The sequence below is a fragment of the Crocuta crocuta genome, unplaced genomic scaffold, assembly GCF_008692635.1.
Source record: "Crocuta crocuta isolate KB4526 unplaced genomic scaffold, BGI_CrCroc_1.0 scaffold243, whole genome shotgun sequence".
Lineage (NCBI taxonomy): Eukaryota > Metazoa > Chordata > Mammalia > Carnivora > Hyaenidae > Crocuta > Crocuta crocuta.
In genome coordinates, this window is record NW_027529596.1 from 5,524,490 (window position 1) to 5,549,985 (window position 25,496).

Here is a 25,496-nt window from a genome sequence, read left to right on the forward strand (position 1 = left end):
TTCTGCACTTTGAATATGACATGCGTAGGTATAGATTTTTTGTTATTTTATCCTGCTTGATGTTCTCTGAGCTCCCCTATACCTTTCTCTATTGGTATAGATTTCGTGCACTTTGAATATAATATGCGTAGGTATAGATTTTTGTTGTTGTTGTTGATTTTACCCTGCTTGATGTTCTCTGAGCTTCCTGGATCTGTGGTTTGGTACTATCATTTTAGAAGATGTTTCATCATTATTCCTTCAAATATTTCTCCTTTCTTTTGTCACCTTTGGTAATTGTCCTGCATTTCTTGGATCTTCTCTCTGTCTTTTTCATTCTTTGTTCTCTTTGCATTTTTTTGGGAAGTTTCTATTGACGTTTCTTTAAGCTCACCAATTCTTTTCTTGGTTGTGACCAATCTATTAATGAGCCCATCAAAGGCATTTGTCATTTTTACTGCAGTGTTTTTGATTTCCAGCACTTTGATTCTTTCTTAGAGTTTTCATCTCTGCGTATATTGCCCATCTGTTCCTGCGTGTGGTCCACTTTTCCCATTAGACCCTTTAACATTTAACATATCAATCATAATTGTTTTAAACTCCCAATCTACTAATTCCAAGATCACTGCCATATTCAAATCTGGTTCTGAGCTTGCTTAGGCTCCTGAAACTGTACTGTCTTTTCATGTGGTTTTTAATTTTTTGTGAATACTGGACATGATATAGTAAAAGGAACTGAGGGAATAGGCTTATAGGGTGAGACATTATGTTTATCTTGTTAGGAGTTAGGCTGTGTTTACTATTTTGTGTTATTATAGGTGTCAGAAGCTAAAATTTCCTCTAGTCTCCTGGTTTATGTCTCCCCTGTTATCTTTGTACTTCCCTTGAGAATTCTTCTTAAATACGAGTCTGAGATGTGTAGTTATTTCACTGTATTCCTTTGTTATTTTATGGACACCCTTTTGATGTGGTGGTTAGCTGTGGGAGCAGGGGAGGCATTTTATAGTCCTGTGGTTACGTCTCCATCTTTTAGTGAGTCTGTGTCCCTTAGCTTTGACCTTCACAAGTGCTTCTCAGTCATCCTCTCATCTTTTTTTTTTTTTTAAGTTATATATTTTGAAGGAGAGTGAGAGCGTACATGGGGGAGGGGCAGAGAAGGAGTGGGAGAGAGAATCCCAAGCAGGCTCTGCATTGTCAGCATGGAGCCTGATGTGGGCCTTCAACTCATGAACCATGAGGTCATGACCTGAGCTGAAATCGAGAGGTAGATGCTTAACCAACTGAGCCCTCCAGATGCCCCCAACCCCCACCCTCTCATCTTATGTGAGGTTGGAAGGCTAGAGGCAGCTTGAGTTGGTTATTTCCCTTCCCTCAGGTCAGTTAGGGTCTGAAAAATCCCACCTGATTAGGTTCCAGTGAAATAGCTTCTCTTGAGGCAGGCCTTTCTAAGAACAGAATGCTTTGAGCATTTTTTAAAATGGCTATTTTTCCTCTCTACCAGAGGAAGCTTGAGGGGATTTGTCTCTAGCCTTTGCTGTAAGAACCTGGTAGTGTCCTAAAGATAAAACTCAGAAAACTGCAAGAATCCACTTTAGCCTGGGTCCTTCTGGCATTTTTAACTCTCAAACTTGTCCACCCTGAGCTTCCAGCATTTCACCAATTGCACTTGACATTTCCCTCTCCCGGCTCTGGTTCCCCTGGAAGTTTCTGCTCAGGTGGGTCGTGATTCTCAGGACCTCAGATTTTGTGGATGGAAGTGACCTCCATTCTCTGATGCATTTAAGAAGAGTGGTTGATTTCTTGGTTTGTTCAGCTTTTTTCTTGTTGCAAAGATGAGAATGATTTCTTCCAAGCTCATTATGTGCCAGACCAGAAATTGGAAGTCTGCAATGTTTTTCAATTATAGCTTTCAATTTCAGATTTGGTTTTGGGGTTTTTTTCTGAATACAATAACTGAAATAGAATTTGCATATATTGCTTAATAGTTTTTTATTATACTGGTAATGAAGATTAAGATAAATATTATTCCTTCAGTGTATTAATTTTTTTTTATATTTTTTCCAGAGGGTGAGACACCACTCAATCGCTCTTCTAATTGTCATTTGTCTGTAATCATTTGTATTATTTCTCACCAGGCGAGAGAAACACTCTTAAAGAACTCTCTGCCAAACTATGTTATTCATACTTTCCCTCCATCTGGCTACCAGTACATGGATAACTTTCTATGCCTTTCTATCTCAGTGTCCCATTATCTAGTTAATCCTCTCGTCAGGTTCAACAAGTTATCGGCATTTGAGCATGATAAATAATATATCTTATCTTATTTTTCAGTAGTCTACCTTATTCTTAAAAGTCTTTTAGATAACCCCTTTAATTAAAGCCTTTCTGTAAGCCTACAAAAAAATTGTCAGAAATCACACATTTCTGTGATATGGCCATTAGGAGACCCATTACTGTATTCCCCAGGCTTGTTTGTTTGTTTGCTAATGTTTGAGTTGCTTTATTTCTCTAAATATAATTATGATAATTCAGAAAATGGATAGAGAGCATAAGTTTTCCATGCTTTATGTCATGTTGGATCATCTAGTAAACAGCAATTAACAGTGCTTAAAAATGCTTAATGCATTTGATATTTGTTTCTGCTTTTTACAGGAGGAACTCTCTGGAATGAAAAATAGGGTACAAGTAGTTGTGCTTGAAAATGAAAGACTCCAACAAGAGCTGAAATCTCAAAGACAAGAGGAGGCAATGAGGGAACAGACACTTCTGGATGCATCTGTGAGCATTTTTCTTAAACTATAAATTATATTTTAGTTTGAATGTTTCTTCCTCCCCTTCCCCCCGCCCCCCAAGCCTTCTGAACTGCTGAAATCCTTCACTTGAAGTTTGGCACATGTACTATGCTGTTACTCACTTGAGGCCTCAAAAATTAAGATTCACTGTGGTAGGATGAATCCTCAAATGAAACGATGTAGCGATGCCTAATATCCGTAATATCCTAATATGCCTGGTTTCCTCTCTGAGCACACCATTTATGTTTTCTTCTGTATGGAGAGAGCAGGTCTAAAGCTGGAAGTGTGTTACATAGGAAGGACTCTGTTAAACCCAGAAACTTTATAACTGTAGCTTGGATTTCTGTTGTATTTCTCTAAATTTCCTGTGTTCTCTGAATTCTGGTAAGACTGATGGGCGCCATGGTGGAGCAGAAAGAACACTGGCCCGAGGGTCCAGGAAGAGCATGTTAGCCTTCCCCTTGTCCCGAACCAGCTGGGTGTTTGGCGAGTGATTTTAGAGGGTTTTCCTCATGTGACCTCTGTCTATTGGCAATTTGAGAAGATTCACCTATATTAGCAGTTCTTAGTCTTTTATGTGAGTAGCAATCACTTGAGATACTTGTTGACTGTGAAGATTCCTAAGCTCCATCCCCTGAGAGTCTGATTCAGTCGGTCTGGGTTGAGACCTTGAGTCAAAAATATGAATTTTTAACAAGCTGCCTAAGTGACTCTGGCATCAATGCACCACATTTTGAAGGACAGTGGATTTGATGATCTCTATAATTCTAGGACACAAAATTGGTATTCAAGCAGCATTTAAACAATATCTCCTATGACTTTTCAGAGATCCTATGGCCTGAAAAGTTTACTTACTCTTTTGCTGTAGGACACAGTTAATCACAGCTTGTTCTGCTTTTTAAAACAAAGTCGGAGATCCATGGGGAAGTTTTAGTACTTGACTGCTACAGCTTTACTTTACAGTGGATTATTTTGGTGGTTTTGATGTAGTTATCATTAGTGAATCAGTTCTGTTAAGAAAAAAATATATGTGTCTTAATGTTTTGATGTCCTCTAATTTTTGATTTTGAAGTTTTAAAAATTTTCCTGACTTGATATTTCATTTATAATTCTTAGGGTCTGTGTTAGAATTTGCTGGATAGAGGCAGCTGACCAGGTTAAATCTGAGTCACAAGGTGGGCTGATCAGTGCTTCAGGTTATTTTTCTGCAGCACATTTCAGTTTGTGGTCAGCTATTTGCCCTTCCCTGGAAGGCTCTTCTGAATATTTATATTATTATGTTGTATTATTTATTATCAATGGTAGTAGTTAAAAGTACCATCTTAGTGCTTATTCAATATCAATTTTAAGATGATATAGCTGTATAAAAAGTACTTAGAAGTAGCTTATTTTAAAAAAACTAATATATTCTTTTGGTTTTCTTCCAAATATGCAGTCACTTAGCAAACAGTGACACATTTGTTCATAGTCTTCAGTATTTATACAATGGCAAAAATGTGGAGGAAGGGGGAAGTGAAGTGAGAAAGGAAATCAGGCAGACAAGTGAACCAGAGGGCGAGAGAAGTGAGTTACCCAAAGGGGAAGGAAACAATGGTAAAAGTGCAATATGCTTTCTATATGAACAGAGGAAACTAGCTGGAGACAATGACAGCTGTAATTATGGAAAAAACACAGCTGTAGAGAGTTATTTTGTAAACAGTCACATGAACTAAAATATAATGCAAACAATCAAAATTATTGTTGCAGATATGTCAGGAGACCTTGATGGCTATTTTAATGTTAGTTGTTTGTGTTACTTTGTAGATCTAGAATTACTACCCATACTGCTTTTTTTTTTTCTTTAAGAGAGACAGGACTCAAGGTGGGAAGAGGGGCAAAGGGAGAGAGAGAGAGAGAGAGAGAGAGACAGAGACAGAGAGAGAGAGAGATGGAAAGAGTCCAAGGTAGGCTCCACACTCAGCACGGAGCCTGATGTAGGGCACAGTCCCACAACCCTGGGATCATAATCTGACCTGAAATCAAGAGTCAGATTTTCAATCTGCCTGACCACCCAGGCAACCCTTCCGCTACTGCTTTTTGCTTGCGTGGGTGAAATGAGGCATTTCAGCAACTTATGCCTGGTGCTATAATTCAGAGGGTTTTTAAAATTTAAATTCAAGTTAACATATAGTGTAGTATTGGTTTCAGGAGTAGCATTTAGTGATTCATCACTTACATACAACACCCAGTGCTCATCCCAACAGGTGCCCTCGTTAGTACCCATCCCCCTTCTACCTCCCCTCCAGCAACCCTCAGTTTGTTCTTTGTATTTAAGAGTTTCTTATGGTAGGGACGCCTGGGCGGCTCAGTCAGTTAAGTGTCTGACTCTTGGTTTCAGCTCAGGATGTGAACTCGCGGTTTGTGGGATCGAGCCCTGCGTCACGCCCGTGCTGACAGCACACAGCCTGCTTGGGATTCTCTTTCTTCCTCTCTCTCTCTCTTTGCCCCTCCTCCACTCATGCTCTTTCATGCTCTCTCAAAATAAATAACTTAAAAAAAGTTTCTTATGCTTTGCCACCCTCTCTGGTTTTATCTTATTTTACCTTTCCTTCTCTTATGTACATCTGTTGTGTTGCTTAAATTCCACAAATGAATGAAATTGTATGATATGTGTCTTTATCTAACTGACCTATTTTTCTTGGCATAATACACACTAGATCCATCCACATTGTTGCAAATAGCAAGATTTCATTTTTTTTTATTGCAGAGTAATTGTACATATCACCCCACATCTTCTTAATCGGTTCATGAGTCAATGGGTACTTGGACTCTTTCAGTAATTTGGCTATTGTTGATAGTGCTTCTACAAACATTGGGTTGCATGTGCCCGTTCAAATCAGTATTTTTGTATTCTTTGGATAGATACGTAGTATAATTGCTAGGTAGTAGGATAGTTCTATTTTTAATTTTTTGAGGAAACTCTGCACTGTTTTCCAGAGTGGCTGTACCAGTTTGTATTCCCACCAGCAAAAGTGCAAAAGGCTTCTTCTCGCCAACATCTGTTCTTGCCTGAATTGTTAATGTTAGCCATTCTGACAGGTGTGAGGTGTCATTGTGGTTTTGATCTGTATTTCCCTGATGATGAGTGATGTTAAGCATCTTTTCATGTGTCAGTTGGCCATCTGGATGTCTTCTCTGGAGAAGAGTCTATTTATGTCTTTTGCCCATTTCTTTCCTGGATTATTTGGGGTTTTTTTAGGTGTTGAATTTGATAAGTTCTTTATAGATTTTGGATACTAACCCTTTATCTGATACATCATTTGCAAATATGTTCTCTCATTTCACAAGCTTCCTTTTAGTTTCATTGATTGTTTCCTTTGCTATAGAACATTTTTATCTTGATGAGGTCCTAATAGTTCATTTTTGGTTTTGTTTCCCTTGCCTCTGGAAATGTGTCTAGTAAGAAATTGCTGCAGCTGAAATCAAAGAAGTAGCTACCTGTTTTCTCCTCTAGGACTTTGATGGATTCCTGTCTTACATTTAGGTCTTTCATTTATTTGAATTTATCTTCGCGTATGGTATAAGAAAGTGGTCTAGTTTTCATCTGTATGTAACTCTCCAGTTTTCTCATTTGCTGAAGAGATTATCTTTTTTCCATTGGATACTCTTTCCTGCTTTATCAAAGGTTAGTTGGCCATACATCTGTGGGTCCATTTCTGGGTTCTCTATTCTGTTCCATTGATCTAAGAATCTGTTTTTGTGCCAGTACCATACTGTCTTGATGATTACAGCTTTGTAATACAGCTTGAAGTCTAGAATTGTGATGCCTCCAACCTTGGTTTTCTTTTTCAGGATTACTTTGGCTATTTGAGGTCTTTTCTGGTTCCATACAAATTTTAGAATTCTTTGTTCTAGCTCTGTGAAGAATGCTCGTGTTATTTGGATATGGATTGCATTGAATGTGTAGAATGCTTTAGGTAATACAGACATTTTTGTTCTTCTAATCCATAAGCATGGAATGAGTTTCCCATTTCTTTGTGTCTTCTTCAATTTCTTTCATACGCATTCTATAGCTTCAGCGTACAGATCTTTCACCTCTTTGGTTAGGTTTATTCCAAGGTATCTTATGGGTTTTGGTGCAATTGTAAATGAGATCAGTTCCTTGATTTCTCTTTCTGGTGCTTCATTATTCGTGTCTAGAAGTGTGACAGATTTCTGTAAGTTGATTTTATATCTTGATACTTTGCTGAATTCATGTATTAGTTCTAGCATGTTTGGTGGAGTCTTTCAGGTTTTCCATGTAGAGTATCATCTGTGAAAAGTGAATACTTGACTGTCATTTCCTTGCAGTTAGTGTGCCTTTTATTTTTTGTTGTTGCTATCTGATTGCTGAAGCTAGGACTTCCAGTACTATGCTGAACAACAGTGGTGAGAGTGGACATCCTTGTCTCATTGACAAGCTTAGGGGGAAAGCTCTCAGTTTTTCCCCATTGAGGGTGATATTAGCTGTGGGTCTTTTGTATATGCCCTTTGTGATGTTGAGGTATGTTCCTTCTATCCCTACTTTCTTGAGGGTTTTTATCAAGAAAGGATGCTATATTTTGTTAAATGCTTTTTCTGCGTCTATTGAGAGGATCATGTGACTCTTATCCTTTCTTTTATTATCTATTTTTTAAATGTTCATTTATTTATTTTTGAGAGAGAAAGAGAAAGTGCGCGCATAAGCTGGGGAGAGGCAAAGAGAGAGAGAGGGAGACACAGAATCTGAAGCAGGCTCCAGTCTCCAAACTGTCAGCACAGAACCTGACACAAGGCTTGAACCCACGAACTGTGTGATCATGACCTGAGCTGAAGTCGGACACTTAACCAACTGAGCCACTCAGGTGTCCCTTTGTCCTTTCTTTTATTAATGTGGTGTATCGGGTTGATTGATTTGTGGATATTACACCAGTCCTGCAGTCCAGGAATTTATCCATTTCTTCCAGATTGCCCAATATGTTGGCATAGAATTGCTCATAATATTCTCTCATTACTGTTTGTATTTCTGCGGTGTTAGTTGTGATCACTCCTCTCTCATTTGTGATTTTATTCGTTTCGGTCTTTTCCTTTTTCTTTTTGATAAGTCTGACTAGGGGGTTATCAAGTTTGTTAATTCTTTCAAAGAAAGAATTGATCTGTTCTATGTTTGTTTTTATTTCAGTATCATTGATTTCTGCTCTAATCTTTCTTATTTCTCTTCTAATGCTGGTTTTGGGGTTTATTTGCTATTCTTTTTCCAGCTCCTTTAGGTGTAAGGTTAGGTTCTGAGAGACATTTCTTCCTTCTTTAGGAAATCCTGGATTACTATATGCTTTCCTCTTATGACTGCCTTTGCTGCTTCCCAAAGGGTTTGGACTATAGTGTTTTAATTTTCATTGGCTTCCATGTACTTTTTAATTTTCTCTTTAATTTTTTGGTTAACCTATTCATTCTTTAGTAGAATGTTCCTTAATCTCCAAGAATTTGTGGTCTCCCCACATTTTTCCTTGTGGTTGATATAAAATTTCATAGCAGTGTGGTCTGAAACTATGCCTGGTATGATCTCGATCTTTGTGTACTTTCCGAGGGCTGATTTGTTACCCAGTATCTGATCTGTTCTAGAGAATGTTCCATGTGCACTTGAGAAGAATATGTATTCTGCTGCTTTAGGATGAAATGTTCTGAATATTTCTGTTAAGTACATCCAGTCCAGTGTGTCATTCAAAGCCATTGTTTTCTTGTTGATTTTTTGCTTAGATGATCTGTCCAATGTGGAGTGTTAAAAGTCCCCTAGTATCATTATATTATTATCAATGAGTTTGTTTATGTTTGTGAGGAATTGATTTATACATTTGGGTTGTTCCAAGTTGTGGGCATGAATATTTACAATTATTATATCTTCTTGGTGGATAGACCCCTTCATTATTATTATATAATACGCTTCTTCATCTCTTGCTACAGACTTTCTTTTCAAATTTAGGTTATCTGATAATATGTATGGCTACTCTGGCTTTTTTTTNACCCCCACCCGCATATGCCATCAGTTTGTTCCCAGCATTCAAGAGTCTGTCATGGTTTGCCTCCCTCTCTCTCTCCCACTATTTTTCCCCTTCTTCTCCCACATGGACCTCTGTTAAGTTCCTCCTAATCCTCCCATACATGCAATCATATGGTATCTGTCCTTCTCTGCCTGACTTATTTCACNCGGATACTCTTTCCTTATCTGTGTATTTTGTGAATTTTTCTATGATATGCCTTGGTGTTGGTTGGCTTTTATTAAATTTCATGGGAGTTCTTGTGCTTCCTGGATTTTGGTGTCTATATCCTTACCAGATAGCAAAATTTTCAGCTATAATTTGTTCATACAAATCTTCTTTCCCTTTTTCTCTCTCTTCATCTTCTGGGCTTCCTATGATATGAATGTTATTCCTCTTTAATAAGTAGCTGAGTTTTCTAAGTCCTGTATTGTGATCTTTTGTGTTTGTTTCCCTCTTTTTTCAGCTTCATTATCTTCCATAATTTCATCTTCTATATCACTGATTCACTGCTCTGCTTCATCCATCCTCATCATCATGGCAGCCATTTGAGACCCCATCTCAGTTATAGCATTTTGAATTTCAGCCTGACTAGTAGCTTTTGTCTTTTATCCCTGCAGAAAGGGATTTTCTGGTGTCTTCCATGCTTTTTTCAACCCCAGCTAGTATTCTTATAATTGCGGTTTTAAATTCTAGTTCAGACATCTTACTTATATCTGTCTTGATTAAATCCTTGGCCATCATTTATTCCTGTTCTTTCTTTTGGAGTGAAGTCTTCCATCTTGTCATTTTGGAAGAAGAAAAAAAATAATAAGATAAAATTTAAAATTTAAATATTAAGACAAAACAAAAAAATCAAATAAAAGAAGCCATATTCTAGGTGTGTTTCAGTGTGCTTAAGTAAAGCTATAGAAATGAGAAAAAAGAGAAAAGGAAAAAAATTAAAAGAAAAAGAAATTAAAAATAAAACAATTTAAATAATAAAATAAAGTAAAAAATAAAATAGAATAAAGATTTTGCTCTTGGGGTGTCTGGGTGGCTCAGTCATCAGTTAAGCATCCAACTTCGGCTCAGGTCATGATCTTACTATTTTTGAGTTCGAGCCCCATGTTGCACTCTGTGCTGACAGCTCTGAGCCTGGAGCCTGCTTCAGATTCTGTGTCTCCCTCTCTCTCTGCCCCTCCCCTGCACACACACTCTCTCTCTCTCTCTCTAAAATATTAAAAATTTTTAAAAAAAACTTTCTATATTGAAGAAAGAAAAAAACCAAAAAGCCCCATAACATAGACAAAAACAGAAGGAAAGAAAATGAAAAAACAAGTAAAAAGAACCCAAATGGGGGTAGATCCGCTTTTCCCTAGAACTGAAACTTTGTAGTACACTATGATCCATAGACTAAGTGGATAGAAGGGGTTTTTGCTGGTCTTCTCGGGGAGAGCCCTGCTGCTGTTTCTCAGGCCAATTTGCCCTAGTGGGGATGTGCCTGGAGAGTACAGGTGGATAGGCCTTGTTATAACAGCTACATTCTCCATTTTATGGTACTGCTTAGCTCACTGGGGTTGATCGCTACAGGTGAGCTAGGGGTGAAAATGGCTTCACCCCACTGTCTAGTCTCTATAAGTGGGAATTTTGCACCTTCACAAATGTGTGATCAGCTGCCCCTATTTTGTCTCAGGCTTCTATTCTCTCCCAACCTTTACTCTGTCCATATCCAAGCTGCTCTCTTGCCAGGTGGCACCTCCCTCCAGAGTTTTATCTCAGATGGGGATGTGTTTCAAAACCCCACACTTCAGAGACCCATGTGGCTTAGACCATGCTGATCCTCTGGGGGAGGGTCTTGCTGCGCAATTGCTGGATATTAACTTGTTCCAAAAAACATTTGCAGCAGACCACACAGTAGCAGAGGCTCAGAGTTCATGGTAAATCCCAACACACAGCCATCCCCAGGGTTTGTTGCCCTCAGCTAGTGTCTTTGTTCCTGTATCAGTAAACATGGTAGCTCTCTGGGGCTTGCTGAGAATTTTGCCTGTGGAGAGGCCATATTGCATCTACCAAATGCACCCCAAGTAGGGGAACCCCCCCTCCCTGTGTGGCACACAGATTTCTTAGACCACAATACCTGCTCCTAGGGGATTCACACTGCTTTCTCACCAGAGCATCACTAGGCACTGAGCTCCAAAACTTCAGATTCTGCATTTATTTAATGTTTTTTAATGTGTATTTATTTTTGAGAGGTAGACAAGAATGTATGCATAGGAGGAGCAGAGAGAGAGGGAGACACAGAATCCAAAGCAGGCTCTAGGCTCTGAGCTGTCAGCACAGAGTCCACCTTGGGGTTCAAACCCTCAGACTGTGAGGTCTTGATCTGAGCTGAAGTCAGATGATTAACCAACTGAGCCACCCAGGCACCCCTGTGCTCCTCTGTTTATATAAAACTGTCAGTGTTGAAACTCTCTCCTTTTTCTCTGTCAGTGGTTTTGGGGAACAGATTTTTTGTCCCGTCCCCTGTGAATGTTTTTACTCTTTCTCTCTCTCTTTAGGTACTTTCAGGGGGAATGCTTTTCTTGCATGATTCCAACACACTGTACTGCCTCCCCCTTTCTCTCTCTGTCCTCTGTGAAAACGGCTCCCTAGCCTCCATGGTATGACAACTTTTCTCTCCCCCAATTCACCTCTGCACACCATATACCTGCCTAGATGTCTTGTTCAAATTATGCAGATTGCCATGTCAATCCTCAGATTAATTTCCTAGGTGTTCAAAATGGTTTGATGTTGATGTAGCAGTTTTTCTGGGATGACACAAGGTCCCCATACTACTCTGCCATCTTACCTCTTTGTATTCAGAGTTTTAACGTAAAATGAAACTTTTTAGACTATCTGAAGTATAAACACATCAAGAGATATTATCTTTTTTTTCTGAATGCTTTTTACTGAGTCTATTACCATATTGATAGTAGATCTTGCCAAAGCTATTGGCAGATTTGAGTATAGATTTTTTTCAGTATTCTTAATACCTTCTTTTGAAAAATAATTAAAAGATAGTAATGATTAGTATTTATTAATGACTACTGGTTATGATGTAGCAGGCACTATATCAAGCACTTTATTTACATTACATTTATTTAGGCTTATAATAGGCAAAGAAGGCAGGTGTTACGTCTAGTTTTGGATAAGTAAGGTACATAGCAGTTAAGTAAATAAAGCAACTCTGTTAATGTCACATAGCTGAAAATGGCAAAGTGAGGATTCAAACATGGGACTGTCTGACTCCCTAGATCCATCTACCTAGTCTAGTGTTATACTGTATAACTTTCTGCCTAAGTTAGGCAGGAGTTCTGCTTGTCAATATTGAACCAAACCGTCTTTGTTTGCCATGGCATAGAAGATTCTCCCCAGAAGAGAAGAGTGTCCTCTTTATTGTTCCCTAATTTTAGCCTTGGACTTGGATAGTAGCCTACATGACTTTTGGCTTTGAGCCTATTTTATGACCTAGTAGTTGAAGAAACAAGCAGTTTATTTTTGAAAAAATAAAACTGTTCAAGGGATATTTCATTTCTCTATTTTTCGTCGTTTTCTGCTATGAAATTTCTTTCATGGAGAGCTTTTCTTAAGAGTTCAAAAAATTATAATAATATTAAAATATGCTATTTGTTAGAAATTTTGGCATAGGTACTCACTCAGAGATCTAGGAGGTTTTTTTTTAAGCAGAACATTTCTGAGCCATTTCTTTTCCTGTCTTCTTTCATTCTCCCCACTACCATCCCTCCCCTCAATTAAGAAATCAAAGGTTTCCAGGGCACCTGGGTAGCTCAGTCGGTTAGACTCAGGTCACGATCTCACAGCTCATGGGTTCAAGCCCCGCATCGGGCTCTGTGCTGACAGGTCAGAGCCTGGAGCCTGCTTCTGATTCTGTGTCCCCCCTCTCTCTCTGACCCTTCCCTGCTCACGCTACCTCTGTCTCTCTCTCTCAGAAAGAAATAAAACATTAAAAAAAAAAAAGAAATCAAAGGTTTTCAATGATCTTCAGGGGTGGAAATGTAACCAGATTTTTAAAACTTTGGTCAAATGCCATTCAGTTTCTAAATGTTATCTGTGAAAGGACAAAGTATCAATTAGGCTAGCACTTCTTTCCAAAGAATGACAGTGTTTTATATCATAAGCCAGCAATCTGTGGTCTATGTGCTTTCTCCAGTTTCTCCACAGGAAATTAGTTCTTTAAGGCAGCTTTGAATGCACTCGGATATCAAAAGATTTGTCCTTACCTACCAAATCAAGTTCAAACTTGTACCATACTTTCCAGACCCCTTTTTGCCTCTGCAGCTTGACGTTTTGACATCCCTTATTTTGTGCTTCAATCTCAGTCGTCACAGATAGCCTGAATCTCTTGGAGGCGCCATACTTATTCACACTTCTGTGACTTCCCCCATGATGTTTTCTTCCTGGCATGCTCTTCCTATCTCTCTAACTCTCTCATCCAAGATATCGCGCCAGTGTCAACACTTCTCCATAAAACCTTCCTTGAATCTCTGGTTGTTCTTAGTGTCTCTCCTCTGTTTTGGCATAGTCCCCCATGCACACCTGTGGCCTGGCACACACCGTATTAAACCAAAATGATCGGCGTAGGGCTTGTCTTGAGGATAAGATTGGTTTTGCTAATTTTTACCCTCCAAGCTCTTAGCACACTGCCTGGACATAGGAGGTATCATCCACAGATGTTTTCATTAAGCTGAACTTCCAGAAGAATGTGGACTAGGCTCTCAGAATACTACCTCTTTCTAGCATGGTGTGACACTGCAGTATAGTTCTGAGCTTGGGACCTGTCCCCTCTTGTGAGTGCTCCTTTGGCCCTTAGCAACAGTTCCACAGTCATTTGTCAAGTTAACTTTGTATTTCAGTCCTGGGGGTGCATCTACATTACCCAGCTCTTTGGGCTGCATATTTCATTGAATGTTGACAGGGGACAAGAGGTGGCTAACACAGTGGCAGCACCAAATTCAGCTCATAGGTAAGTTTTGTTTGTTTGACGAACTATGAACCAGTATTGAACAATGTTTCAGTGGAAAAGCCAGATACCTGTTTTACTCTCTTACAAAGATCATTTTTGTAATGTGACTTCGCATTCACACGTGACAGCAGTTGCCTGGAACTGAGTAGTGGCTGCATGTTTTGGATGGTTTATCATGGTCCCTACCACTCCTTGGTGAGTCCCTGGCATTCAGGTGCTGCATGTCAGTTCTGTTTCTCTCCATGCACGATTTTTCTTATTGGAGAAAAATATTTTTCTGGAAGGGCAGGAGAGCATCGTCGTTCAGGGTGGGGACTCGGGAACTAGATTGCCGGGGGTCAGATCCTAGCTCTGCCACCTACCAGCCACTTCCTACCCTTGTGACTCTTACACGTTAGTCAGCGTCACTCAGTTTCCTTTTCTAGAATATGGAGGTAACAATGAAACTTCTCTCCCAGGGTGGTTGTAGTGATTAAGTGAGTTGATAATATGTGAAGCACATAAACCAATCTGACACATGGTAAACACTGTATGTATTAGTATTATTATTAGTCATGGCTTTAGGAAATGTGGAAAGTGAAACTAAGAGAGGGCTCTGTGTATCAAGAATATATGCCTTCAGGGGCGCCTGGGTGGCTCAGTCGGTTAAGCGTCTGACTTCGGCTCAGGTCATGGTCTCATGGTTCGTGAATTTGAGCCCCACATCTGGCTCTCTGCTGTCAGTACAGAGCCTGCCTCGGATCCTCTGTCCCTGTTCCTTTCCGCCCCTCCCCAACTCTCTCTAAAAAATAAATAAACATAAAAAATGAAAATACATCTTCAGAGAAGCAAGAGAGAATTCATTTGTTGAAACACTGGCATCCAGCCCTCCTTGCTCACTTACGTTATTGCCTGTGCCTGTGGGAATTTGACCTTGGACCACCTGTGGACTATGACCCTCAAGGGCTGACACTCTAAATTCAGTCTTGATTTGCAGTTGAAAAGCATATGCTTTTTAATCCCTTTCATCACAGATGAGAATCAGTATTCCATTTGTAAAGCATGCGTGTTGATTTAAAGTTCAATGCCAATTGTAATTACTGGTACATTTTATTTTAGGGAAACATGCAGAACTCTTGGATCACAGCAGGTGAAGATTCTGGGGTGGATAAAGCTGCCGAGAGAGGATTCTTCCATGGCGATGCGGATGTCAAAGGCGCATCTGCTGGGGCAGCAAAATGGAAACTAGAACTGGTGAGAATTTGGGTGCTTTTCTCTTTTGTACTATATTGTGGTAAGTATGTCCAGAATAAAATTTAGCATTTTAACCATTTTAAAATTTACCATTTGGACAATTTTAAGTGTGTAACTCATTTGCATTAAATACATTCACAGTGTTGTCAACTGTGAACACTTAAAGTTTTCTGTACAACCAGAATTTTTATCATCCCAGACAAAAACCCACTCTTGGGGCACCTGGGTGGCTCAGTCAGTTAAGCACCCAACTCTTGGTTTCCGCTCAGGTCATGATCTCGTGGTTTCGTGAATTGGAACCCCAAGTTGGGCTCTGAGCTGGTAGTGAGGAGCCTGCTTGGGATCCTCTCTCTCTTTCTCTGTCTCTGTCTCTGTCTCTCTCTCTCTCTCTGCCCCTCCATGATTCGTGCTTTCTCTGTCTCTCTCAAAATAAATAAATAATAAAAATAAAAAACTCTATACCCATTAAATAAAATTTCCATTCTCCTCTCTCCTAACCCTGTCTACTTTCCGTCTCTATGAATTTTTCTAGTACCTGGGGTATAAGGAATCAAACGATATTGGCTCTTCTGTGTCGGGCATGTTTCATCGAGCATAACATTTTCAGGGTTCATCTGAAGTATAGCACATAAGCAGAATTTCATTCTTTTTTCAGGGTGAGTCATATTCCATTTGTGTATATACCACACTTTATCCATTCATTTGCTGATGAAATTTTAGTTTGTTGCCAACCTTTCGGCTCTTGTGAACAAGGCTAGCGTGAGCATCAGTGCACAAGTATCCGCTTTCACCCCTACTTTCGTTTCCCCCGGATATATAACCAGAAATGGGATTTTGGATCCTGTGGTAAGTCTTCATTCTTTTTCCTTTCTGTTCCTCAAGCTCGTCATTTCATGTGTCCTCTCTTCAGGTTTGCGGGTTCTTTGTTCTGCCGCTCAGATGTGCTCTTCTATACCTTTGGTGAATTTTTTATTTCAGTTATTGTACTTTCTGGCTCCAGGATTTTTGTTTACTTCCTTTTATCATTTGTTTTCTTAATTTTTTAAAGGTTTTATTTTAATTCCAGTTAGCACAGAGTGTTATATTAGTTTCAGGTGTACAGTGTTTTCTTTATTTCTTGTGGTTCTTTGGACATTGACCAGTTTCCTTTTAGCTCTTTGAGCATTTTTAAGACAGTTGTTTTAAATTATTTTTCTAGGAGGCCTGGTGTCTGCAGATTTTTTAAGGTAATTTCTGTAGATTTATCCTATCCCTCTATGTGGGTCATATTTTCCTGTTCCTTTGTATGCTTTTGATTTTGTGTGTGTGTGTGTGTGTGTGTGTGTGTGTGTGTGTGTGTGGCTGAAAATTGGACATTGAAATGAACTATTATGATGTGGTAACTCTGGAAATCCCATCCCCCATTTCCCCATGGTTTTCTGCCTCTTTTATTGTTGAAGGTTGTGTTTTCCTTTTGTTTTGAGACTTTTCCAATTTATTTTTGTAGACTATTCCTTGTTGTGTGTGATCACTGAAGTCTGTTTCGTTAGCTCACATTCTGCTAGTGTTGGACAGATTTCTCCGAATGCCAGGAGCTAAAACAAGTAAAGCAAACCACCACCACCAACACACACGCACAGAAAACCCAAAACAAAGAGCCACCTCTGCCCGTCTTTGTGGATTGGCTCCGTGCTGGGGTGTTCCTTCAGCGTATAGCTGGGCTTGCACTCGGCGCAGAGATCAGCTGGAGTGAAAGCTCAAGGTCTTCCCGAGCCCGAGCATATATCTTCCTGGGGAAGGCTTTCTAAATGTGCCCTTGGCTTTCTAAATCCCCTCACATACACGCTGATTTTGAATGTCCTCACTTCCCAGAGCCTCAAATAATTTTATTTTCAGATCAAATCATGCTTTCAGATCATTTGATGTGTGTAACGGGCCTTTTTTTTTTTTCCTATTTGAAATCTTATTTGCATTAAGTATGATGTGGCAGAATTGATCAACAATGATGAAGATGTAAAAATGACACTGTAGGTGCACCTGGGTGGCTCGGTTGGTTAAACGTCTGATTTCAACTCAGGTCATGATCTCATGGTTCATGAGTTTAAGCCCCGCGTCAGGCTCTGTGCTGACAGCTCAGAGCCTGGAGCTGCTTTGGATTCTGTGTCTCCCCCTCTCTCTGCCCCTCCCCTGCTCATGCTCTGTCTTTCTCTGTCTCTCAAAAATAATAAATAAGCATTTAAAAATTTTTTTTAAAATGACACTATAAATGGAGGGTTCTAGAGGGAGGTAGGATGGAATATAGTTCAGTTCTCATTATCGTCTGTAGGTTTTATTGATCGAGTATCTGAAGGCTCTTTCGGGCACTAACCTCCCTCTCCTTTCTCAGCTCCTAACCCAAGCTTTATACCACTATTTGGAAAGAGTTATTTTTTTAAAAAAATGAAAGATTAAATTGCATTTTCTTCCCAGCTGAATAATCTGTAATAACTATTTAATACCCGCAGGAGAAAGACCACTCTCCCCAGCTGTCCACACTTTGGTTCAAGCTACCTTTCTTGACTCATTTCTGTCAGTCCCCCAGACATCACTGTAGGCACACAGACCCCTCACTACTTACCCACTTACTACCCACTTCCATTTCTGTTTGCATTACTGGCTGTGGTTTACGCAGACATCCTGACCTAAACTTTCCTCCTTAACTTCTGCCGACCGAAATCCTTCAGCCTGCAAGGCTTCGTTCAAATGCCCCTTCCCATTCTGTCTTCCTTGATTGCACACTTCCACTCCTTTTCCCACAGGAGCATTACTCTCTTGGGGCAGCTGGGTGGCTCAGTCGGTTGTGCATCTGACTTTTGATTTCAGCTCAGGTCCTCATCTCCTGGTTTGTGGGATCGAGCCCAATGTTGGGCTCTGCGCTGACAGTGCGGAGCCTGCTTGGGATTCTCTGTCTCCCTCTCTTTCCGCCTCTCCCCTGCTCATGCACACAAGCACTTGCACTCTCTCTCTCTCAAAATAAATAAACTTTAAAAAAAAAAAAGAATTTCTCTCTTACGTCTCCTCTTAGTGTTGTGTTTATAATGATTCTAGATTCATTTTTCTCCAGTTTGTGGCAAACTTCAGTCCCTACATCTGTGTGCCCTCTGTCCCTGGTCCTCCTCACTGTTTCTGAAGGGTTTTACTCTTGTACTGATCTCCTCTCACTCTTGTATCTTTACTCCCTCTTTCCTGGGTTATTCTCAACAGAGTATGTGCTTTACTAGCTCCCATCTTAAATCAAGCATGTATAAAATATATTCTCTCAACCCTATGCTTTTTCCAAACTTTCACCCAACTATTGCGCTTCTTCATACCGAAGCCTTCCCAAACAGTTGTCCACATTCATGTCTCCATTTCTCCCTCCCATTCTCTCTTTAACATACTTCAGTTGAGCTGATACCTCATGTTGACCTAAACTTGTTTTTTTCAAGGTCACTAGTGACCTCCACAGATCAGTCCACGTCTTCCTGAGCCTTGCAGCAGCATTCTATAATACGTATAAGCTCATGCCATATTCCTTTACATGTCTAATGACCCCATTTAACATAGATTCAGGAAGATGCACAAAACAGGGGCTCCTGGGTGGCTCAGCTGGTTAAGCATCTGACTTGATTTTGGCTCAGGCCACAGTCACACAGTTTGTGGGACTGAGCCCTGCATCAGGCTCTGTGCTCACAGCATGGAGCCTGCTTAGGATTCTCTGTCTCCCTCTCTCTGTCTCTGCTCCTCCCCTGCTTGTGCTTTCTCACTTTCTTTCAAAATAAATAAATAAAAATTTCAAAAAAGTGCACAAAACAAAAATGTGCAGCTTAATAGTTTATGACCTAATGAACACCCGGATGTGATTGTCACCTGTAAGAGGTGTCCAGAAGCCCTCTCAGTGCCCAGAAGCCTGTCCCAGAAGCCCTCTCTGTGCCCCTTCTAATTGCTGCCCCCTCATTCCCTTAGAGCTAATCACTATCTTGACCTTTATGAAAATTGCCTAAGCAAGATCTCTGGACACCTTAGTTGATGTCTGCCTGCATTTTTAAACATTGTAAACACTGGGTCACACAGTGTGTATTTGTCTATGTCTGGATTTTGTTTAACATTATATTTGTTGGATTCATACATATTGTTGCATGTGGCAGATGTTTGTTCATTTTCAGGGGTGGGTCTACTGTGTAAATATACTACAATTCATTTATCCATTCCTCAATTGATGGATTTTTGTGTTATTTCCAGTTTGGGGCTATTGTAAATGTTGCTGCTATGAACTTTCTGTCTATCTATGTATCTATGTATCTATCTATATATCTATGTATCTATCTATCTATTTTAGAAGGAGAGAGATTATGAGAGAGAGAGTATGAGCAGGGGAGGGCAGAAGGGAAGAGACAGAATCTTATTTCTTTATTAAAATTTTTTTAATATAATTTATTGTCTAGTTGGTTTCCATACAACAGCCAGCGCTCATCCCAACAAGTGCCTTCTTCCATGCCCATCACCCACTTTCCCCTCTCCTACCCCCCATCAGTCCTCAGTTTGTTCTCTATATTTAAGAGTCTCTTACGGTTTGCCTCCCTCCCTCTCTGTAACTTATTTTTCCCCTTCCTCTCCCCCATAGTCTTCTGTTAAGTTTCTCAAGATCCATGTATCAGTGAAAACATATGACATCTGTCTTTCTTTGACTGATTTATTTCACTTAACATAATACTCTCCAGTTCTATCCACACTGCTGCAAATGGCCAGATTTCATTCTTTCTCATTGCCAAGTAGTATTCTCTTGTACATATAAACCATATCTGCAGAAAAAAACAAAATAGAACCCAAATCCAAAAAAAAAAAAAAAAAACCCTAGTAAAACAGATCAATGAAACCAAGAGTTGGTTTTTTGAAAAAAATAAACAAAATTGATAAACCTCTAGCCAGGCTTCTCAAAAGAAAAGAGAGAAGACCCAAATAGATAAAATAATGAATGAAAATGGATTTATTGCAACCAATTCCTCAGAAATAGAAGCATTTGTTAGGGAATACTATGAAAAATTATGTGCCAACAAACTGGACAACCTGTAAAAATGGACAAATTCTTAAAAAAATTTTATTAGAGAGAGACCATTGCTCCGTGCCCCCCAGCATGTTGTATCGTCAGGTTTTCTGGTGGGCTTGTGGTGCTATGTCATTGTGGTTTTCATTCGCAGTTCTCCGATTCTTCATGAGACTGAATACTTATTGGTGTGCTCCTCCGTGAGGTACATGTTCAATACCTGCACATTATTTTGACTTATCTGACATTGGCTTTTTTTTTAACTTCTTTGTGTGTTCTAGACATAAGCCCTTTGTTGGCTGTATCTGTTGTAAATATATTTTCCTGCTCCGTGGCTTGCCTTATAATTGTCTTGATAGTTCTATTCATTTCTTTCTCTTGTTTTCTCTCTTTTTTTTCTTTCCTTCCTTCATGACTAAAATTTCTTAATTTTAATGTCATCCTGTTTATCAGTTTTTTTTTTCCCTTTATTGTTTAGTGCTTTTGGTGTCCTATTTAAAAGATGAGATCTTGCCATTTGCAACTATGTGGATGGAACCAGGGGATTATGCTAAGTGAAATTAGCCAGAGAAAGACAAATATCATATGACTCTACTCATATGAGGAATTTAAGATACAAAGCAGATGAACACAAGGGAAGGAAGCAAAAATAATATAAAAAAGGAGGGGGACAAAACATAAGAGACTCTTTATATGAATAAAGAGAACAAACAGAGGGTTGCTCAAGAGGTTGTGAGAGGGGAGATGGGCTAAATGGGTGAGGGGCATTAAGGAATCTACTCCTGAAACCATTATTCCACTATATGCTAATTAACTTGGATGTAAATTAAAAAATTAAAAAAATAAAGTGAGTTTCTTATAGACAAAAAAAATGTATCCCTGCCCCAGATCATGAAGAGATTCTCTTAGATTTTCTTCCGGAAACTTTATAGTCTTGTTTTTAACATTTCAATCTATAATCTACCTGGAATTTATTTTTATATTTGATGTGATGTGTAAGGGTCAGCTTTTATTCTTTTCTCATATGGTTGTTTACACATATATGAATATAACATACATATATAAATACATACACACACACATATTAAACACTTGTTGAAAAGATGGTCCTTTGTCTGAATCTTTGTCACAAATCAGGGGTACATAAATGTCTGGGGCTCTGTCTTCTATTTCCTTGTTCTTTGTGCTACGACCATCCTCTCTTGATTGCTGTAGCTTTCTACCTGGTAGACTACTTACATCTTCCAACATTGTACTTTGTCCCCAAAAGTGTCTTATCTCTGGCCTTTTGTATTTCCAAATACATTTTAGAATTAATTTTTCAAGTTCCAAAAACCATATATGAGGTTTTGATTGAGACTGTCTATTTTTTACATTTTTTAAAATGTTTATTTATCTTTGAGAGAGAGACAGAGCATGAGCAGGGGAGGGGCAGAGAGAGAGGGAGACACAGAATCTGAAGCAGCTCCAGGCTCTGAGCTGTCAGCACAGAGCCTGACATGGAGCTTGAACTCATGAGTGGCAAGATCATGACCTGAGCCAAAGTTGGACACTTAACTGACTGAGCCATCCAGACGCCCCTTGTCTGAGATTGCCTTTAAGCTAAAAGTCATTTAGGAGAAAAGATATCTTTATGATACTGTATTATCTAATCTATTAAACTTATGTATTACTCTATTTATATAAGACATCTTTAATTTTTGTCAATAACCTTTTACAGTTTTTTTCTTTTTTAAACTTTTTAATTTTATTTATTTTGAGAGAGACAGAGACAACACACTGGGGGGCGAGGATGGGGGGCGGGAATCCCAAGCAGACTCTTCACTGTCACTACAGAGCTCGAAGGGGGGCTTGAACTCACGAAACCATGAGATCATGACCTGGACCTAAACCAAGAGTTGGACACTTAACTGACTGAGCCCCGCAGGTGCCCCCTCCAAGATTATTTTTAATGTTTTTTTCCTCCCCTGTTATCTGTTCAATTATAAAATTCTGTCAATTTGGTTTTATATAACTCCATACTAAATTCTTTTCTCTTCTTACTGTTTGATTACTCTTGTTTATGTGTGCATCTCTTCCGTATGTATTTGTGGCGCACTTCTCCATTGGTCTTCCCTTTTCCACGCTTCAGAGGGACTTAAGAATCAAATATGATAAAGTTTTCAGTGTCCAGCCAATGCCTCTACTACATGGAGACTACATGAGTTGTCTGGGGAAAGGCCTTGCGTATTTATTCTCATGGCCCATTCTTACCTGTTCCAACCCATCTCTATCTCTTCTTCCACCCACATTTTATTTGTACGGATACAGATCTGCTTACTGGCCAAATACTCAGCATGTTTTCTCTCTTGCCTTTTACTCTGTTGGAAATTAATCCTTTAAGTTTTAGCACTTCTACTCCTCTTAAGCTGAATTACAAGTTCCTGCCTTTGTGATTTCATTTTACCTTCTAACTGCCTCACTGGGGTGAATTACATATAAGTGAAATTGTCCATGTGTATGCAGGGTTTTTTTTTGTTTTTTGGATTATATATTTGAGAGAGAGAGAGAATGCACAAGTGGGAGAAAGGCAGAGGGAGAGAGAGAGAGGAGAGGAGAGAATGAGAATCTTAAGCAGGCTCTGTGCTCAGCGCAGTGCCCGACATGGGGCTCGATCTCATGACCCTGGGATCATGACCTGAGCTGAAACCAAGAGTCAGACACTCAACAGACTGAGCCACCCAGGTGCCCCTGTCCATTTGTTTTTCTCTTCCAACCTAGATGATAAGCTTCCTGAGGTTAAAGGCATCTTCATCTTAGATACCCAAAATATGTTGGTAAAACGAAAGAATGTGGGACACCAGCAGACCCTTGTAGCTAGTATATCAGTTTGGCCTGCCATTTATTGTGATTCATAACTTTCCTTTTATCATTTATGCAGTGCACATTTATTATATGTCTATGCGCAGCAGTCACAGAGGGGGATTCTAGTAAGATCTGATCCTTGCCCTCACAGACCGTAGAGATTATAATTATTTTTTCCTAGAGTCGTACTTTTATTTATTTGTTTGTTTGCTTGTTTGTTTATTTTCACATCACACTTTTAAAAGTAAGACCTGATGAATGCAATTTTGAAAAAATTGGGGGGAGAGGGCAGCACTAATAACCATTTCATGACTCAATATTTTTTGCAGGTATACACTCAATAAAAGTATAAAATTTCGGGTGGACTAGGGAAAGTGTTCTTGAGAGAACACATTAATTTTCCTCTTGGGTAAAAGGAAAAAAATTGAGTTTAATATGAATAATTGAACCTTGTTTATAAAGCATGGGACATGGAGAAAATGTACACTTTTTGCTTTCTTTTCTAAAGGAGAGACTGAAACTTACTTATGAAGAAAAGAGCGAAGTCCTAGAATCTCAATTGAGGATTTTGAGGTAAAGTATCATTGTCCATTTAAAAAATCATAACAAAAGCATAATCTTTCAAATATATTTGGATGTTTGCTGACCTTCCCTTCTTACTCAATATAAGAGTTACTTGATGACATTTTATGTATAATAGAAGAAATATCCTTAGGTTATTAAAGGATAAGGGGGCGTAAAATTGTGAAGTCCTTTTCCAAATCACATTTCCCAAGAACTGTGAGCTAAATTACAAATTTTATGCCTTCCTCAGTTATGAAATATTTGTGTTTATAGAAATAAGAGTCACTAGCTGCTCTGATAGAAACCATGCTTTTAAAATAAAATACTGAAAATGGGGTGCCTGGGTGGCTCAGTCAGTTAAGCGTCCGACTTCGGCTCAGGTCACGATCTCATGGTTAGTTGGTTTGAGCCCCGCGTCGGGCTCTGTGCTGACAGCTCAGAGCCTGGAGCTGCTTCAGATTCTGTGTCTCCCTCTCTCCCTGACCCTCCCCTGTTCATGCTCTCTCTTTCTCTCTCTCTCATAAATAAATAAAACATTAAAAAAAATTTTTTTAAATACTGAAAATAAAGCATTCTAGTTTTCAACTTCCACGGAGGTATTGTTTTTCTCTATAGGCATTTGTGTCTAATTTTTAAAATTGTGACCATAATAGTTTGAATATTTTTCTATATGTGATGAATATGACAATATATCCACCCCCTTCTCCGTGGGGGTGTGTTCCAAGGCTCGCAGTGGATGCCTGAAACTGGATGGTACAGAATGCCGTATATATTGTTTTTTCCTGTACGTCTCCGTATATATTGTTTTTTCCTGTACGTACGTCCCTGTGATAAAGTTAGTAAGAGATTAGGCACAGTAAGAGATTAACAGCAATAACTTACAATAAAATAGAACAGCTGTAACAATACACTGTAATAGCAGTTGCATGAATGTAGTCTCAAAATATCTTATTGACCTTCTTGTGATGATGTGAGATCTAAAATGCCTGTGTTGAGGTGGAGGGTGGTGAAGGATGTAGGTGAAGTAGCCTAGGCTACCACTGACCTTCTGATGCTCTGTCAGGAGGGTCATCTCCTCCCGGACCTCAGCTGATGGTGGGTAACTGAACTCATGGAAAGTAAAACTGTGGATAAGAGACAGACTTCTTTTTTTAAGTTTTTAAATGTTTTATTTATTTTTGAGAGAGAGAGAGACAGAGTACAAGTGGGGAGGGGCAGAGGGAGAGGGAGACACAGATTTGGAAGCAGGCTCCATGATCTGAGGTGTCAGCACAGAGCCTGACCTGGAGCTTGAACCCATGAACTACGAGATCATGACCTGAGCTGAAGTGGGTGCCTAACCCACTGAGCCACCTAGGCACCCCTCTATAGATACTTTTTTCATGAAAAAAAACAATATTTTTTAAATGGCTTATTTTTTTGCATTCTTGCTTTTTATCTTTATTATATTTTGATGTCTACTGTGTTTTGAATCTTCAGTTAAAAAATTTTTTTAAACGTTCATTTATTTATTTTGAGAGGGAGAGAACTTGAACAGGGGAGGGGCAGAGAGAGGGAGAGGACAGAGGATTTGTGCTGACAGCAGAGAGCCCTATGTGGGGCTTGAACTCACGAACTGCAAGATCATGATGTGAGCCGAAGTTGAACACCTAACTGACTGAGCCACCCAGGCACCCTGAGTATTCAGTTTTTAAGTTAATATATTTCTAGGTCACTATACTATGGAAATGTGACTTCTGTTGTCTCATTCAGAAGTCAAATATGCTATCTTTAATTATATTAGAATACCACTTTGTAATGACTTTATTCCCTGCATCCTTCTGGGGTTTTTCTCCTTTAGCATAACTTAAGAGTATTTAAAGAGGCATTTTCTTTCAGAAAGAGTTAAAACCACCGCTCTTAGAAACTCTGGCTGTTTTGGTACTTCTTTCTTTTCTCTTTTCTTTCTTTCTCTCTCTCTTTTTTTTTTTTTTTTTTTTTTTTTTTCCTTTTAAAATAATTCAATC

The 25,496-nt window shown here is 39.2% G+C and overlaps 1 protein-coding gene across 10 annotated transcripts in view; it reads left to right on the forward strand.

Moving 5' to 3' along the window:
• Positions 1-25,496, forward strand: part of SDCCAG8 (SHH signaling and ciliogenesis regulator SDCCAG8) — a 250,681-nt gene that overhangs the window by 28,344 nt on the left and 196,841 nt on the right. For all 10 annotated transcript variants that reach the window (XR_013334574.1, XM_077761821.1, XM_077761815.1 and 7 more), the window contains 3 exons: positions 2,632-2,757; positions 14,907-15,041; positions 23,435-23,499. Coding sequence is in view for 9 of the 10 variants with exons in the window: in XM_077761821.1 (XP_077617947.1) it covers positions 2,632-2,757; positions 14,907-15,041; positions 23,435-23,499 (326 nt within the window). In the remaining variant the exon portion in view is untranslated. The remainder of the gene's footprint in view (positions 1-2,631; positions 2,758-14,906; positions 15,042-23,434; positions 23,500-25,496) is intronic.